At 37.7% G+C, this 15,891-nt stretch overlaps 3 protein-coding genes and 1 pseudogene across 4 annotated transcripts; 1 reads left to right on the top strand and 3 right to left on the bottom strand.

Moving 5' to 3' along the window:
* On the bottom strand, positions 1-2,406 carry LOC120186473 (annotated as a pseudogene).
* A 416-nt stretch (positions 2,407-2,822) lies between these two features.
* LOC120186448 (nucleolin 2-like) lies at positions 2,823-7,007 on the top strand. Its single transcript, XM_039190368.1, has 18 exons — positions 2,823-3,001; positions 3,124-3,166; positions 3,316-3,485; positions 3,686-3,811; positions 3,897-3,998; positions 4,081-4,200; positions 4,293-4,391; positions 4,570-4,671; positions 4,752-4,859; positions 4,980-5,096; positions 5,189-5,257; positions 5,359-5,441; positions 5,522-5,639; positions 5,733-5,821; positions 5,920-6,010; positions 6,110-6,201; positions 6,370-6,680; positions 6,765-7,007. Exons 1-18 carry the CDS (start codon positions 2,969-2,971, stop codon positions 6,794-6,796), a joined length of 1,905 nt encoding a protein of 634 aa, XP_039046299.1. The 5' UTR covers positions 2,823-2,968; the 3' UTR covers positions 6,797-7,007.
* Positions 7,008-7,161: 154 nt separating this feature from the next.
* On the bottom strand, positions 7,162-10,004 carry LOC120186492 (endoglucanase 5-like). The gene is made up of 10 exons (XM_039190396.1): positions 9,585-10,004; positions 9,297-9,497; positions 9,124-9,210; positions 8,877-9,041; positions 8,643-8,766; positions 8,374-8,537; positions 7,837-8,170; positions 7,693-7,737; positions 7,545-7,589; positions 7,162-7,457 (listed from the first exon to the last, which is right to left on the bottom strand). Exons 1-10 carry the CDS (start codon positions 10,002-10,004, stop codon positions 7,162-7,164), a joined length of 1,881 nt encoding a protein of 626 aa, XP_039046327.1.
* Positions 10,005-13,540: 3,536 nt separating this feature from the next.
* LOC120186493 (chaperone protein dnaJ C76, chloroplastic-like) lies at positions 13,541-15,252 on the bottom strand. 2 transcript variants are annotated; one of them, XM_039190398.1, is made up of 4 exons: positions 14,962-15,252; positions 14,552-14,808; positions 14,304-14,487; positions 13,541-14,223 (listed from the first exon to the last, which is right to left on the bottom strand). In XM_039190398.1, the coding sequence occupies exons 1-4, from the start codon at positions 15,235-15,237 to the stop codon at positions 13,603-13,605; spliced, it is 1,338 nt and encodes a 445-aa protein (XP_039046329.1). In that variant the 5' UTR covers positions 15,238-15,252; the 3' UTR covers positions 13,541-13,602. The 2 variants fall into 2 exon arrangements, with proteins under 2 accessions (XP_039046329.1, XP_039046328.1); XM_039190397.1 differs by having other exon boundaries at positions 13,543-14,226.
* Positions 15,253-15,891: the final 639 nt, after the last annotated feature.

Genomic DNA, 15,891 nt, shown 5'->3' with positions numbered 1-15,891 from the left:
TTCTCATTGTCATCATCCCATGCCTCCATTCTCTAGCTCTTTAAGGCTCCCAAAGAATGGTGGTTTCGGCTATCATCGACGTCACAATGTACGGATCCATATTTGATGATGGCCTCCGATCTTCGAAATAGCCTGACGGCTGCGAGAATTCAAGGCAATATATCTTTCTTTAACTAAAAGAAACGGAATAACAGTACCTTTTCCGGCTTTTTCAGTGTCTCGACCGACACGGACGGAGGCTCCCCTGTTTGCAATACCCTATTCCGACATCACAAGCCAAATACGAGTTATACTATAATTGTTTGCGATGAATATCAATAATAAAATAATCATAATCATTATATAACGATCATAATATCATGTTGCGTACAGGAAACTATTAGGATAATCAGTATGCTCGTCAAGCTTGATACTCAAATTTGTACTAAATAATGATCAAATCAGCTGAACCGATTCAATAAAACTCGAACCGAAATCAAATCGAATACTATAGTTCGGCCAAGTTTAGCCGTGGTGCTTAATATGGTAATACGATGTTAAACTTACCCAAGAGAAAGTGTTGATATCAGCAGTCTCGTGAAGACCCGTCAAACGTCTCTCGTTGCCCTTACCATAAGCTGCAATGTGCTCCTTGTGACGTTTACTCAACTTCTCGATCGCCTTCTTTATCACTTGGATTCCATCATCATTTCTCATCGACTTTGTGCTGAGACAAAAAGAGAAAAAAAGAACAAATTTACTCTTCGGGTCGAATTATCGGCCTATAGCTCTTACCATAAGCCGGAATCGAAAACTCGATGTCAAATCAAGTAGAACAAATTTATTTGGCATCTTACCTGTAATTAGTATGAGCACCAGCACTATTCCAATCACCCTGGATTGAGGGAAACAAAAAAGCAAAGTTATTTATAAAAACTAAAAGAAAGGAAGGAGAGATGAATTAAGATTGTAGCAGTGATACAAACCGAAACTGGTTTGGGATCGAAAGAAAGAACAGCTCCTCCGATTTCAGTGATTCGCTGTTAAAAAAATAATGTTAAAGATGTTTAAAAAAGACAAAATCTGTTAAAAACATGGGTGTTTAATAAGAGTCCTAACTAAATTTGAAGTTGAATCATGTCGAATTTTTTTTCTATCTATAAAACTTGAATTTAAGACATTTAAAAACAAGCTTTTTGTTACTTAATCCGCCAAACATCAATGAATTTTAATAAATTAAAACATTAAATTTTACAGATAGTACCTCGAGTATGTATCGAGCCATCCATACTTGATCCCCTGTAGAAATCCCACAGATTGGACCAATTTGGAATTCCCACTGTTCAACACAGCAAGATGATGATATACTCTTAAATATTTCACGGATAACATTAAGAATAATGTTTGATTCTATCTCTATAGTTATGTCCGAATATATATCAAACACAAATATTTAAAAAAAATCGAATAACATTATGGACCTAATAAAAGTAGCCTTATAAGAAAACATACCTGACCAGGCATGACTTCAGCATTGATGCCACTGATGTCAATGCCAGCATAAAGGCAAGCTTTGTAATGTGCGTCCACAATGTCTCGGCCAAATGCTTTGTCCGCACCGACCCCGCAGTAATACGGTCCCTACATTGATAACAAAACTTATTGAGATTGAAAACTGTTCGATAAAATTGTAGATCAATATATAGTATAATTTTTTTTGTTTAACTATTGATATTTGATCTATTGATCGATTAATTCAAATCAAGTTTTGTAAAAGTACATTATGAGAACGACTGCATCATTGACCTTACTTAAGTAATTAAATTCTATTTTTATAGTTCCAATCGTTTTCATTACATGAGTAATCATAGAATTCAAATCAATTCAAACAATTATATATTTAATTTGGTTTTGAATAGAATTTAGTTTTAGGATGTGATAAATACCTGTGGTCCGGGATACCCTCCGACTGGCCATCCGAGAGGCCATTTAACATCCTTCTGTAAAAGAGTGTACTCTTGCTCAATGCCAAACCTAATTTCATAGAGTAACACTACCTTTTATGATATATTTTAAAAACCATATGACAATCGATTGAAATAATAGGATAAGAAGTGAGATTAAAAAATCCGTCATTAAATAAATCTTTAAAATTTACAATTATTTAATTGTGAATTTTTTAAATAAAGTTTCTGCTGCAATATTTCACTTAAAACTTGTATGAATATCACCTAATTAGACAGAAATTAGAAAGGAAAAAAATTGCAATCATGTTCGACCTATGAACACTGTTGATGACATGGCAAAACAAAATATAATATTACCATGGCTCCTCCGCAACAACCTCAGGTTGGCTAAAGATCTTGGCAGCGTTGAATCTTTTGTTGGTCGGAATTGGGTCGCCGTCGGTGTATATGCGTCGCACATCACCTGCTTAAGCAATTTTGTATGTATATGTACATAACTTCTTTGCAAAATCCTAAATTCTCCTTTCTAAATAAATAACTAAAATGTGTGTGAATTTGATTACCAAGATGCTCTTTCCTCTTCGAAACGGATCTCTGTATATCGCTTGAGGACTGATCTAGTAAGAATACACAACAATCATCATAAATAATCCTTACCAAAACAGGATTTTTTGGACTAAAAACTGTAGGTTTTTTTGGACGGTCCACCATCAGGTTCTGTTGAGGATGGAATCGACGGTTGAGGATATCACACGTGCAAATTCACCCGCTACAGTTTGCGAACATGCAAAAACCCTAGCGCGCGTTCTTTCGCAAATTGCTGAAAGCGTTCAGCGTACCAATAAAAACCAAAACGCTATATATAAGCCTCATTATCTCGACCGCCTCCTCCCACTCAAAACCCTAAACCCAAACTCCAAAAATATCTCAAGAGTAGGGTTTCCAAGCAGCCGTCTCTTTGTTCTCTCTCAAACCCCATAAAAGATCTTAACTCACCTCTCAAATCTCTCTACTCTTATCCTATGGGGAAATCAAGCAAGAAATCAACACCCAAAGTACACTTTTTCTATAACCATTTTAAAAAAAATATATAGTTTTGGTTTTTATGGATTATTTTTCCCTTTAAGCTCTTTATTTTGGTTTAATTTTGTGTTTCTTTTTTCTTTTTCTTTTACAGGTTGAAGCTGCTCCTGCTGCAGTTCCTCAGTCTGGAAAGAAAGGTAGATTTTTTTGTATTTTTATTTTGGTTTTAAATTTTCAATCTTTTTATGCTATACAATCTATCATGTATTATAAAGTTTGAGGATTTTTTAGATTAATATGCATTGTGTGAGTGCTGCTTTTTTCATCCTTTTGTGGTTATATATAGGTAAGAGAGAAGCTGAAGAGACTCCTGAGAAACTAGTGGCTGCAAAAAAGCAGAAGAAAAACGGTGGGGTAGCACAAGCTGTTGTAAAGGCCAAGGTTGAAGCAAAGACTCAGAAGAAGAAGAAAGAAGAAACCAGTAGTTCTTCCGATGACTCTTCTGAATCTGAAGATGTATGCTAAAACCCACTACTTCTGTACTTGTGATTCTGCATTTATTGTTTTTTTGTTTCGATATATGCTGAAAGTTCTCTTTTCATTTCATGCTCGATTTTCTGTCGGTTTCTCGTCGTGTTTTGAACATTTCTTGATAGTGAACTGTAAAATAAATCATCCTTTGTTTTGCCTAATTTTTGTTGTTTATTTTTCTTTAGGAACCTGCTCCTACAAAGAAACAACCGGTTATTGCCAAGAATGGCTCTGTACCTGCTACGAAAGCAAAACAAGCTAGCAGTTCAGATTCTTCAGACTCTAGTAGCGAGGAAGATTCATCTGATAAAGTGTGTATTATTCTCATGTTTGTAACTTTTGTGTTGTTGCATATATAATATATGATTCTTCATGTTCATTGTGTTGCTTTTCCAGGAAGCTCCCGCTCAGAGTAAAAAACCTGCTGTTGCTGCAAAATCCTCTTCTCCTGCTGCTAAGACGGTGAAAGCTGATAGTAGTTCTGATGATGAGGATGATGTGAGTATTGAGGCAAATACAGATGTAACACTAGAATTACTAGAAAAACTCTTGACTTTATTATTGTTAAAATTTGATTTAGGAGCCTGCTGCAAAAACAAATGTATCCGCAGCTGCAAAAAATGGTGCTGCACCTGTTAAAAATGATAAGGCCTCCAGTAGTTCAGATGAAAATGAAGATAGCAGCTCGGATGAAGATGAAGTAAGTGCTAGATTGTTGAATGCTGTCCCTTTTCGATTTGATTTGGAGCTTTTGTGATCGTAAGTTACAAATATACTATTTTGCATATGCAGGAAAAACCAAAGCCTGCTGCTAAGAAAGCACCTACTGTTGTTACTAAAAAGGAATCCAGTGATAGTTCGGAAAGTGATAGCTCTTCGGATGAAGATGATGTGAGTGTCGGGATGTCAGCATTGCTCAAATAAATGATTTCTTTGAACCTTACGAACATACATGATAAGATTTGGTTTCTTAATAATACTTTGGGTCCTTATTAGTCCAGTATTTTCTATTGGTATTGAATTAATATTAGTGTTTATAATTTTGCTAACTGTATGTATACATATACAGAAACCTGCTCCAAAGGCTGCTTTGCCCACACCTGCTGCAAAGACTAAAACTGCATTAAGTGATAGCAGCTCTGAGGAGGATTCAGATGAGGATTCTGATGAGGTGTGATGTCTTATTCATAAATTTCTCACTCCATTTTTATCCTGTTCATATTTGTTATTGATTCTGTTGATCATCCCTAGGATGATAAGAAAACAACTACCGTGAAGAAAGTGGCTGCTCCTTCTGCCAAGAAGGTTGAGAAATCCAGTAGTGATGAATCTGATGATAGTGAGTCCGAGGATGAACAGGTGTGCTTTAACTTTTGAATTCAATAAAATAGCAATTTCAGTCTAGTTGTCGTACTTCTACTTTTTGTATTTTTTTTTATCAAGGTGTTTCTTTTGTTTTTTCTCCCATCAATTTGCCAGCCTAAGGTTGCTTCAAAGGCCAAAGTTGTCAAAAAAGAAAGCAGGAGTGAAGAAGAATCTGAGGAGTCATCATCTGATGATGAGGAAAGTGATGAACAAAAGGCTCCAAAGAAGAATGTACAGCATCTTAGGAACTGATTTTCTGTACATGCTTTTGGAAGCTTGATGTGATGATTGTATAATGTAGTTTACTTCTATGTCAAAATCAGGATACAGATGTGGAAATGGTTGATGCTTCAACACCTGCCAAGCAGGATTTGAAGTCTACGAAGAATGCTGTAAGTACATTTCACTTTGAGTTTCCTTCGGAAGTCGCCTCAATCTTGTTATTTTGATCATTTTGTCAAGTTGGTTGGTTCTGATCAAAGCTTTTCTGCAGCCCCAAACTCCCGCTACTCAAGCTACAGAATCAAAGACGCTGTTTGTGGGAAACTTATCTTTTCAAGTTGAAGAAGCTGATGTGTATGTTTAGGTTCATTGGTACCTCTAAATTGATTTTTATACATATAAACATTTTCATCTTCTCTATTCTTATATTGTAGGAAGAATTTCTTCAAAGATGCTGGTGAAGTTGTTGAGGTTCGTTTTTCCTCTGACCATGAAGGGAACTTTAAGGGGTATGGGCATGTTGAATTTGGTACCGCAGAGGCTGCACAAAAGGTAGATTTTGTTGACTTAGTTTCTGATCTAACCTGGATGTCAGATGCATAAGCTAAATCGTTTATATGTTTTCTGCAATGATCTTTTTTGTAGGCTCTACAATTGAATGGTGAGTATTTGCTGAATCGTGCTGTTAGACTTGATTTGGCTCGTGAAAGGGGTGTACATACAACTTACAGCGGGTAATTACCTATCTCACAATTTGTATTGATGTGTATATTTATGTCTTTTGGTCCCCTGTTCTAGTGTAGTTGGATTAATGTGTTCAACTGATTCTCAGCAATGAGAACAATTCATTTCAGAAAGGTGGGAAAAGTCAATCTCGAACAATATTTGTTAGAGGATTTGATCAATCTCTCGATGAGTATGAGGTTAGTGGCTTGCTTTGAGTACTAGCTTTTTGTTGCTCTTCCTGTCCTAGTTTTGAAATTTGTTTGCATTTATATCTATTTTGTCCAAAATATTTTCAGATTAAGAATTCCTTGCAAGAGCACTTTGGTTCTTGTGGTGAGATTTCTAGAGTGGCCGTACCAACAGATAGAGAAACTGGTGCTGTCAAAGGGTTAGTATCTTGGAATTTTGATATATTGGAAGTATTCTTGCTAGATGTATACTGTATTCAGAAGTTGCATACCATATCTGCATACTGCATTGAACAAAAATTTTGATACATTGCAAGTATTCTTGTGAATTTTTAGTGATATATCTGATCATATGCAATCAATTGCAGTTTTGCGTACATGGATTTCAAGGATGAAGATAGTTTGAACAAAGCTCTAGAACTTGATGGTTCGAAACTTAATGATTATTCCTTGAATGTGGATGAGGCAAAACCGAAAGGTGATTTTGGTGGTGGTCCAGGCAGTGGAAGAGGTGGAAGGAGTGGTGGATGGAGTGGAGGAAGGGATAGCGGTGGGCGCGGTGGGCGTGGTGGAAGGGATGGTGGCCGAGGTGGCAGGCGTGGAGGTGGTCGATTTGGTGGTGGCAGAGGTGGACGTGGAACACCTTATAATAAGCCAAACCTTGCTGCTGCTGGCACAGGTGTTTTTTATACTTGTGTTTATTGTTAATTTCTTTTTATCTTATCTAATAGATAATGAATTAATTATGTAATTTTGATTGCAGGAAAGAAGACCACTTTTGACAATGAGGATTAATGAAGTGTGGGAGTTGTTCCAAGTGGCTTCGTATGGTTAAATGTTATTTGTTTAGATTAAACTCTTAATCGTTATGTCGAATTCCTCACAATTTTAAGTGCCTTGTTTGCTTAGATGCCTGTAATTTTTCACAATATTAAGTTCCTTGTTTGTTAAGTTACCAGAATTTTGCCTACATTTTAGTTATTTTTGCAAGTGAGAAAATTTTCCCGTTTGTTTTGTGTCTTTCTGGAAATGTTATATTATCTGTTCTCTCTTTAATCTCTTGGAAAATTTGTAATTAAATTACACTTTTGAACTTCCAAAAGTTAATAATTTGATTTTGATCCATAACCACAAATTTTGCCTTTTGCCCCGAGGCAGAATCAAAGGTATTGATAGCTGAGCAGTGAAACCTGGGCTTGGGGGCCTTGCTGAACGTAAACAAAACTGCACTCGGAGCCTGGTTTCAGCACCCTAAGCCATTGTGGAAGCCCGTATGTATTTTTAACTGCCGTCGGAGACAGCCCCCATATCGGCCCTGTCAGTTCTTGAACCATCAGTTTAACGTCAGTTATCCGTTTTTGCGAGGTGTTCTTCATTGTCACCTTGTGTCTATAGTATGTCGTCTTCCCGACGTTCCATTTGCTGGTTATGGAGTGGACAAATTGAACTGTCAGACCTGAACAATTGCGAAACGAATGATTGAGAATAGAGAAAGAGTTACGAAGACTTGAATATCAAGCACAAGGAATGTTTTTTTTAGTACCTGATGATACAGAGCTATTTACCGGCGTTTGCAGGCGATGGTATTCTGCCGAATTTAAAAATATAAACTTTGATTAGATGAAAATGGAGAAGAAAAGGGAACAAAAACGTTGTTTAGATTAAGAAAGGAAAATCCTTTGCCTACTCACTTTGTGTTGGCTGGCTATTCGTTGTTGATCCTTTATGGTTCAGTTCTGTAAGAATTCAAGTTAAAAACGGTGTAAACGAGATATTTTGTGGTCATAAACTATTTGAACTATGTTTGATCATTGTCGAGTTAATTTCGTTCTTACTTGTATTTCTGTATAGGCTTTCGAGCTTAGAGAAGAGTCCAACAAGAGGAGCAGAGGCAGAAATTGTAGGCTCGGTTTGCTCATAATTTGAACGTTCGTCATCGAAATTATCATTCTGGTCGGGCCCTCCGACTAAAGCTCCATGTATTACATTTGGATCCGCTTCACGGCGGCGATACCAGGCATCAAACCCTTGGACGCAACTCACTGGCGATGGAAGAATCGAGATTGAGGCGATGGATGCTCCTCTGTGGTGGACGTGGGTTGGGTAACTCGGTCCGTAGCCAACCATGTAGCTCATTGACTTGGGATTCTTGCCTAGAATGTAATCAGCCTGTGCATCAAATACAAGCAATATTAGAGCCTATACATGTTGTTAGTTGGATTTGCATGCGAGTGTCGGATATAAGCGTATTCGATGTTTCTGGCCATATATCTTTGGACATGCATCAAATATTTTGCCGGATACTCGGATTCAACCGTGTTTTAAGAAAGTCCGCATGAACCAATTGAGTTAAATCTCGGGTTTTGACGTACCTGCGACTTGACGAAATCCAGGATGTCGCGAGATTGAACTTGACCGTCGGGACAAGTGAGTTTGGCATTTGCAGCAGAGAGAGAATCAGAATAAACAGCAAGAAGAAATGAAGCAGCTGAGGCATATTGCATATTGTTCCATTCATGCACATACATCAAACCTCCTGGTAAAAAAATACTCAAAGATTAAGATTACGAGTCTTAGTTCAGTTAGCATCATTGTTATTGCAACATTCGGAAATAAGTGTTTTCATTGAACAAATACGAACCAGGGGTCAGTTGGACGTTGTAGCCATCGTTCTTTTGCATACAAGCACAAGCAAAGTAATCTGCTTTTGCCTGATATTGCTTCAATGTCGAAGCACACGCACCGTCTTTTTTCTCCATTAATACCTGCCATGACAACACCGATCTTTAGACGTTTGTGCAATCGTTTATATGTTCGGAGTTTTGAGGATAAGGGAACGATTGTAGATGCTAAGATACGAATAATCTTATTTTACCTTAGAAAGAAGGATTTGCACACCAGCATACTTGTTGTCCCAAGAGAACTCTTTGACAGCCAAACCAGTTCCACCCATGTATGCACCATTGTCCACAACATACTTCAGATATTGCTCCTCGCCGGTTGCTCGGAGTAGCCATGCCGCAGCCCACAATAGTTCATCCTTCAAACAGAAACAATTAAAACTTGATCAGAAAAAGTCGATTTCTGTACCTATAGACGATCATGGATTCTCTATTACTTACCGAATAGCCCGACGATTTATAAAACTGCTTTGCACTCGGGATGGAATCGTCATATAGGCCTCTAAATCGATCCGCGAACGAGAAAAGCTGCAACATATGAAGTTCTAAAAGTCAGAGAAAATCCGGGTTTATTTCTGTCAATAGAATTGTTAAGATCAATAGATGCTCTTTACCTGTTTGGCATGAACTAAGAGGAGATCAGAGTAAGAAGAGTTGTAAGGCTTGAAAGCCATTGACGATGCAGCTAAAGCAGCAGCAGTTTCACCTGCAAGGTCCGAGCCAGGATGGTCCTGGTCGAGCTTGAACGCGGTTCTCGGAGTCATCATGTCCTCAGCTCTCTCCCAACAGTAGTGATCGGAGTTCCCATCGCCAACCTGATCAAACCTTACAACATAAATTAAATATCCTACGGTGTTCGATTACGTGTGCGACATCTGAATCCGAGTAACATAGATTCGAACCTGTCCCCAAAGAACATTAGGCTGAGTGTGAGCCTTGATGAAGTAGTCAGTGCCCCATCTGATTGCCCACAAAGCATGTCCCATCTGGTTTAAACCGGTAATCTCCTTCCTATATTCAATAGTTCCCCATGCAAGCATTGTTACACTAAATGCCATTGGCAGTCCAAACTTCACATGATCCCCTGCATCATAGTATCCTCCTACCAAATCCACATTTTGATGAGACCCGTCTTTGAGGCCGGAATCGCCCCGCCACTTGACTCGGCGGTCCGACGATAGCTTACCGGACCTTTGTGCCTCGAGAAACATGAAGGTCTTGTCGAGAGCTTCTCCGTAGTTGGACTCGCCCGTCGCCATCGCCCCCATATAGGTAAGTAATCCAACCAGGATAAGGCAAACACCAAAGTTTATGGTTTTCATGATTGCCTCAAAATTGAGATACACAAAACATAGCTGGGGAACATTGGTTGTTTTTATAGGAAAACATGTCTGAAAATCTGTGTGAGATTTGGTTACGTGGTGTCGGGTGATAGTGGTAGGCTTCACGTTTTAATTCCAAGATTTTCTAACAAATCAAGTTGAGCTTCTCACGTCGAATATTATATGTTTTTATTTGTTATATTTAAAAGTTGACAAATAATATAGTTTAGGGTAAATTATGCATTTAGTATTTAAATTATCACTTTCAATCTGTTTTAGTACCTAAGCTTTCAATTTTTTCAAAAGCATATCTAAAGTTTAGTTTTTCTTTCATTTTGGTACCCAGCCGTTAAAAACTTCCGTTTTTTTGTTTCATTTTAGTACTCCATTCAAAATTTAATGTTAAGTTTTGAAAAGATTGAAAGTTTAGTACTAAAACGGATCAAACTGATAGTTTATATTAAAGAGGTTAAGTTGTTAACAGCGGGTATTAAAATAAATAAAATCAAACGTTAGATATAATTTTAAAAAAGGTGAAAGTTTAGGTACCTAAACCGATTAAAACTAATAATTTAGGTATTAAATGTGTAATTTACCTTATGATTCATTGGGAACATCCTGATTTCCGATTGTTAGGTAATAGTAAGCCAAGTAGCCAACATCCGACCATTGTATTTTTAATTTGTTTTTAGTAATAGAAATGAATTACAAATACTAAAGTTTAAAATTCAAGATATTGATTGTGTAATTGAGGTTGAGAAAATTGGATTGGCTAATTTATTTAAATGTGATTCTAAAAAATAATTTAACACTAAATAAATATTATATATAACAAACAATTAATAGAAATAATGCTTATTTTATTTATTCTTTATTTGAAAAACATTTTTTTATAAACTTTTTTAGTCTTTGATATATAATAAAAAAGAGGTAAATTACACAGTTGGTCACTAATGTTTGAGGTAGTTTTAGTTTTTACCACTGATATTTCAAAAGTTACAAACGGTCACTAATATTATTGATTGGTTACAAACTGGTCACTCGAACAGGCGTGACGGAAAATATACCTGGCGCGTTAAGTGCTTACATGACTTCGTTGACTAGGTTGACCGCTACCGTTTAGAGTAAACCCATTAGAGCCGCTGCAAATAAGGCAAAAAAAAAAAAAGCTCCGGCAGTTACCACTCCGACGACCGCCCCTGGAACTTGTTTGTTATCATTGAGTTTGGTAGGAAAAACGAGAGGTCTACTCATCCTTATAAACATATAATTTTGATTCTCTATTAAAAAAAGGCTTCTTTTCATCTCTAAGATCTTTGTATTTAAGATCTCCTTCACCTAAGAAACTAATGGTGTTGTATTTGGGAAAAAAAAGATGAAAGGGAATCATTGAACCAGAGAAGTCGTGTTACAGTTAAAGAGATGAAAGAGAGCTTTTCATTTATTAAAAACAAATACAAGGTTAAAAGAACCCAAGCCCTAGCTATTTATTTTTACAGCCCTTCAGTAAATGTGACTCCAGTAGGTTTCAACCAAGATCCTCCTCGTATAAGCTGAGCCACTGTGAATTTGTTGGCCTCTTCTGCGCTGGCAATGACACGAAATCCAGACCATTTCACTCGTTTATCAGTTCCTGCTCCTGGTTCCTTATAACTTATTCATGTACTCGCCAATTGCCACAGTACAACGTCTTCAGTGCAAAATCCCCACTCCAAACTGACCACCCTGAAGGATCAATATGATTATCAATGAATGATTGCATGATCACAATTCTCGAATACTCCTTCCATGGACGTCTCAAATATGTTTTGGATCCTTCAACTGGTTGAAGATCAGAACTTGATATTATGTTGCAGCTTTGGATCGAGGTGCCAGTGTTTTGGTTCGGGTTTATTCTGCTTTGTGCTGTGATCATGTTTGATTGCTTGTCCATGGGCTTCCTTGCCACGAGCTTACAGTTTTGGAGCACCACGGCTGCGTAGCCAAATATGAAGTCGATCGTGCCGGTATTCCGGTAATGGTGAAATCTCTGTAGAATTGGCTGTTGGAATGTGTGTAAAGCGTGTCTTGGTAACCGTCGATTTGGCACCGGTTTATAACCAGCTCTGCAAACAAGGTCCAGGGGTGGACGCAGGAATGGTAACTGCCGGAGCTTTCTTTTTGGCCTTATTTGGGGGTTAAACTCTCGAGATAACGTTCTCAACAAATTATTTCACGAGATAATGCTCTCCCAAGATTAATTGCTTAAATAGGGTGAAATCTACCGTGTTGGCCTTAGATCGCCATGATTTCCGGACGACCTACTACGTGGCCAGCCATGCACGTCCCCAAGCATAGGTCATAGGTCGCCATGCCCTCCGGCGACCTTGTAGGTCGCCATGCACTCCCTCCTACTCCTCTCGCACTCCCTCCTGCTCCTCGCGTGATTCCTTTTGACCTCGGATGTCTCGCATAGCTCGGTCGGATGCCCTCGGTCGGATGGCCTCGGATGCCCAAAGTGTTGGAACGTGCATGGCACATGCAATCTCTCTCATAGCTCGCCGGGAAGACATGGCGACCTAGTAGGTCGCCCGGATAGCATGACGACCTACAGCCAACACTGTAGATTTCACCCTATTTGAGCAATTAATCTTGGGAGAGCATTATCTCGTGAAATAATTTGTTCGAAACGTTATCTCGAGAGTTTAGCCTATTTGGGACTGCTCTAATGGGTTTACTCTAAAAAGTGGCCCTCAGTCTGGTCAACAAAGTAACATAAGCATTTAACACGTCAGATATGTTTTCCGCCATTCCCATTAAAGTCTATTAATGTTGACTAATAATTTATAACCAATCGATAATGTTAGTAACTGATTTGTAACTTTTAAAATATCTATTAGAAAAATAAAATTATCTTAAACATTAGTGACATGAATAACTATGTAGTTTACCCTAAAAAAGACACGAAATGATAGAAGAGCAATACATTATTGTAATTTTAATTGTTTTTTTTACATGCCGACCCATAAAATGATGTTGACAACACCATTTTCTTTCGTAAAAAACAATTAATATATACATAAATATATTTAGGGTAAACTACATATTTAATACCTCAAGTTTAAGTACATAAATTTTTATTTTTTTCAAAGTCATACCTAACGTTTAGTTTTTGTTTCATTTTAGTATTCACAGTTAAAAACTTAATGCTTTTAGTACCTAAAATATCAATTTTAGTCCGTTTAGTACCCAAACTTTAAAAAAGAACTCAAAATTTAACGCTAAATTTGAACGAGATATTAAAATGAAACAAAAACTAAACTTTAGGTATGATTTTGAAAAAATTGAAAGCTTAAATACTAAAACGAATCAAAACTTATAATTTAGTACTAAACATGTAATTTACCCATATATTTAAGCAAAGACGAAATTAATATAAAAAGGAATCAATTATTTAGGTTTAAAATAATAAGAATTTACCGACAATCAATTAATTTAGTGGATGAAATTTGAGAGAATCGCTCTCATACGGGACGAGTATATTTTAAGAAAATGAAATACTCCGTCGGAATAACATGTACTTTATACATTGTATATCAAGCTATGAAAATATTTCTCTTTATCTGTTCCTTATTGTTTCTATTAGTTCCACCATTGTTGATGCAATCAAATACCATGTTATCCCTGCTAGAATAACCTGTGACCATGAGCTATTAACCAATGTTAGTGCCAACGAGCCGCCTACGTGCTCGGTTATTTCTCCGGCCACTCTGTCTCCGATTTGCAGCCGAACTATAACAGCAGCAACCGTTGCAGCCACCATTGGGATTCCCCACCCCATCGAGCTTCTCGTCCTCCTATCCTTTTCGTATTTCCGGTTGTTCACTTTGCTGCTCTCGGTAGTTTTCGAAGGCTTCGATGCAACTCTGGAGCTACTGTTGTTTTCAATTGAAGCTGGAAGAGCTTGTCTTGATGGGATCCAATACTCGTCGTCGTACAAATAACTCGACGGGACTCGGGTTCCATTCGTTGTCGGACTCTCCCTTGCTTGTTTTCTAGCAGCAGCAGCGTCACGGAGTTTGTTGATGTTCGGTTCGGATGACTTTCGGGAAATGCGTATCAAGTTTAGTTCAGATCCAGTCGTTGGTGCTCCTGCATTGGGTGATTGCCAGTACCACCATCTCGAAATCGATTTGATCGCGTGAATCACCGACATCCTTGCTTCTCGACGACGATCCACCTCCTGAAGTAAACAATGCAAGTTGGTTCCAACATTCATTTCAATAAAAACAGAGTGTATTTATATCAATTGGTCCATACCTCGGATGCATTAGTAGCAGCTTTGTCCATGGCATCAAAGTATCTGTTCTGAAACTTCTTCACATCAACAAATATGTTTGAGACACGGGCGCCCACCGTATTTCCAACACCGACTCGAACATTGCCTCGAGGTTGCTTTGACATTAAAAACTCGAGCGCGGCGAGATCCGATCTCTCCACAATGCTGGAAAACAATATCGTAAGAGACTATGGAACCCAGAAAGCAATTTCAGGATCAAGATACTCACGAAATGCAATCAACGGGGCAAACTTCAATAGCTTCGGCGATTTTATGTTCGGAATCGGCCCATTGAGCGACGACTCGAGCTCGTCCATACATGGACTCGATCGCAAACGATTTCTCGGCGAGCAAAGCACATTTCAAGCAACCAACACACTTGATTTCGTCCACAAACACAGCTCGTTGCTCGCTTTCCGATCCAAGCCACACCGAGTATAAAGGTTTCCCTGTATATCCCCTCAGCTCGGCCATCTTTGCTTGTTCCTGCAGTTTTCAAGCATTCTCAATCTTCGTACTCGTAACCATGTCCGATACATTACACATGTGTCGGACAGACAATCCGAGTAACTTAAACCGCAAAAAACAAATAAAATGAGTGACTTAAACTGCAAGAAACGAAGAAAACGAGCAACGGACCTTGTCATAAGCCAAACGAGAACCGGGATCAGAGAGAACCGAATAAGCTTCATTAAGAACGATAGCCATATCGTGCCCCGTAGGTCCGGCAATATCAGGATGGCAACGCTTCTGCAACGAACGGTAAGCCGTTTTGATCTGGGATTGATCGGAGGAGCTATCGATGCCCAGGATATCGTAAAGATCGAAATCCAATATCGAAGAAGCGGTCGGATTAGCCGAAGCTTTACACACAAAAGACGATGACGGTGATGATGATGATGACACAAAGGCCATCTCTTGGTGCCGAGAGAAGATGGCTTTGGGGTTAAGCTATTGTTTATATGGAAGTTGCAGAGGCGTACAAAGGCAAGCATGTCGCAGGCATTGTTCTTGACTTGGTTGTGTGCTTTTGATCCAAAGGGATTAAAAAAAATGCTTGTAAGGACGAAGAAAGAAGATATTTTGTGAATTGGATTAGATATTTGTTGGAGATTGGAGATTTTTTAAGTCTCCCATATTGTTGGGACTGTCGGAAGAGTTCTAAAACCGAAAGGGATTACAACCGGTTGCCGGTTTTGACCTTCAATTATTATTTTCTTTCATTAGGAATATTTTCAGTTATTATTTAAAAATTATCATTATTTTGCCTAATAATAAAATAACATAAGAGTTTTTTTTTATAAAATATTTTAATAAATCATTTAATGTTAATAAATCAAAATTCCGTAATCACCTTACATGCATCTACATCAAATGTGTCCTCAATTTTCTTAAAAGATCAATTAATTTCTTAAATTATTTTTACACTTGATTGAATTCTTAAATTAAAAATTAAATTAATTTTAATCATTAAATTTAATATCTTTTCCTGTAATTTTATCATCAAGTGACATATTATAGTTCTGTCATGTGCCATACTTCTTAAAGGAAATTTTCTGAAAAATTATT

The sequence above is a fragment of the Hibiscus syriacus genome, unplaced genomic scaffold, assembly GCF_006381635.1.
Source record: "Hibiscus syriacus cultivar Baekdansim isolate YM2019G1 unplaced genomic scaffold, ASM638163v2 tig00113548_pilon, whole genome shotgun sequence".
NCBI lineage: Eukaryota > Viridiplantae > Streptophyta > Magnoliopsida > Malvales > Malvaceae > Hibiscus > Hibiscus syriacus.
Note: the sequence above shows the minus strand (reverse complement) of the source record. Positions and strands in the feature narration are given on the sequence as shown.

Bases quoted from the DNA above. Each gene is read 5' to 3' on its own strand.
- LOC120186448 (XM_039190368.1), top strand. From the start codon at position 2,969: ATGGGGAAATCAAGCAAGAAATCAACACCCAAA. The intron at 3,002-3,123 runs GTACACTTTTTC...TTTCTTTTACAG, and splicing joins GCAAGAAATCAACACCCAAA to GTTGAAGCTGCTCCTGCTGC. The intron at 3,999-4,080 runs GTGAGTATTGAG...AATTTGATTTAG, and splicing joins GTTCTGATGATGAGGATGAT to GAGCCTGCTGCAAAAACAAA.
- LOC120186492 (XM_039190396.1), bottom strand. From the start codon at position 10,004: ATGAAAACCATAAACTTTGGTGTTTGCCTTATCCTGGTTGGATTACTT. The intron at 9,498-9,584 runs GTTCGAATCTAT...AGGTTTGATCAG, and splicing joins CTAATGTTCTTTGGGGACAG to GTTGGCGATGGGAACTCCGA. The intron at 9,042-9,123 runs GTAAGTAATAGA...TTCTGTTTGAAG, and splicing joins ATAAATCGTCGGGCTATTCG to GATGAACTATTGTGGGCTGC.
- LOC120186493 (XM_039190397.1), bottom strand. From the start codon at position 15,237: ATGGCCTTTGTGTCATCATCATCATCACCGTCATCGTCTTTTGTGTGT. The intron at 14,809-14,961 runs GTCCGTTGCTCG...TGAAAACTGCAG, and splicing joins CTCGTTTGGCTTATGACAAG to GAACAAGCAAAGATGGCCGA. The intron at 14,227-14,303 runs GTATGGACCAAT...TGTTTACTTCAG, and splicing joins CTGCTACTAATGCATCCGAG to GAGGTGGATCGTCGTCGAGA.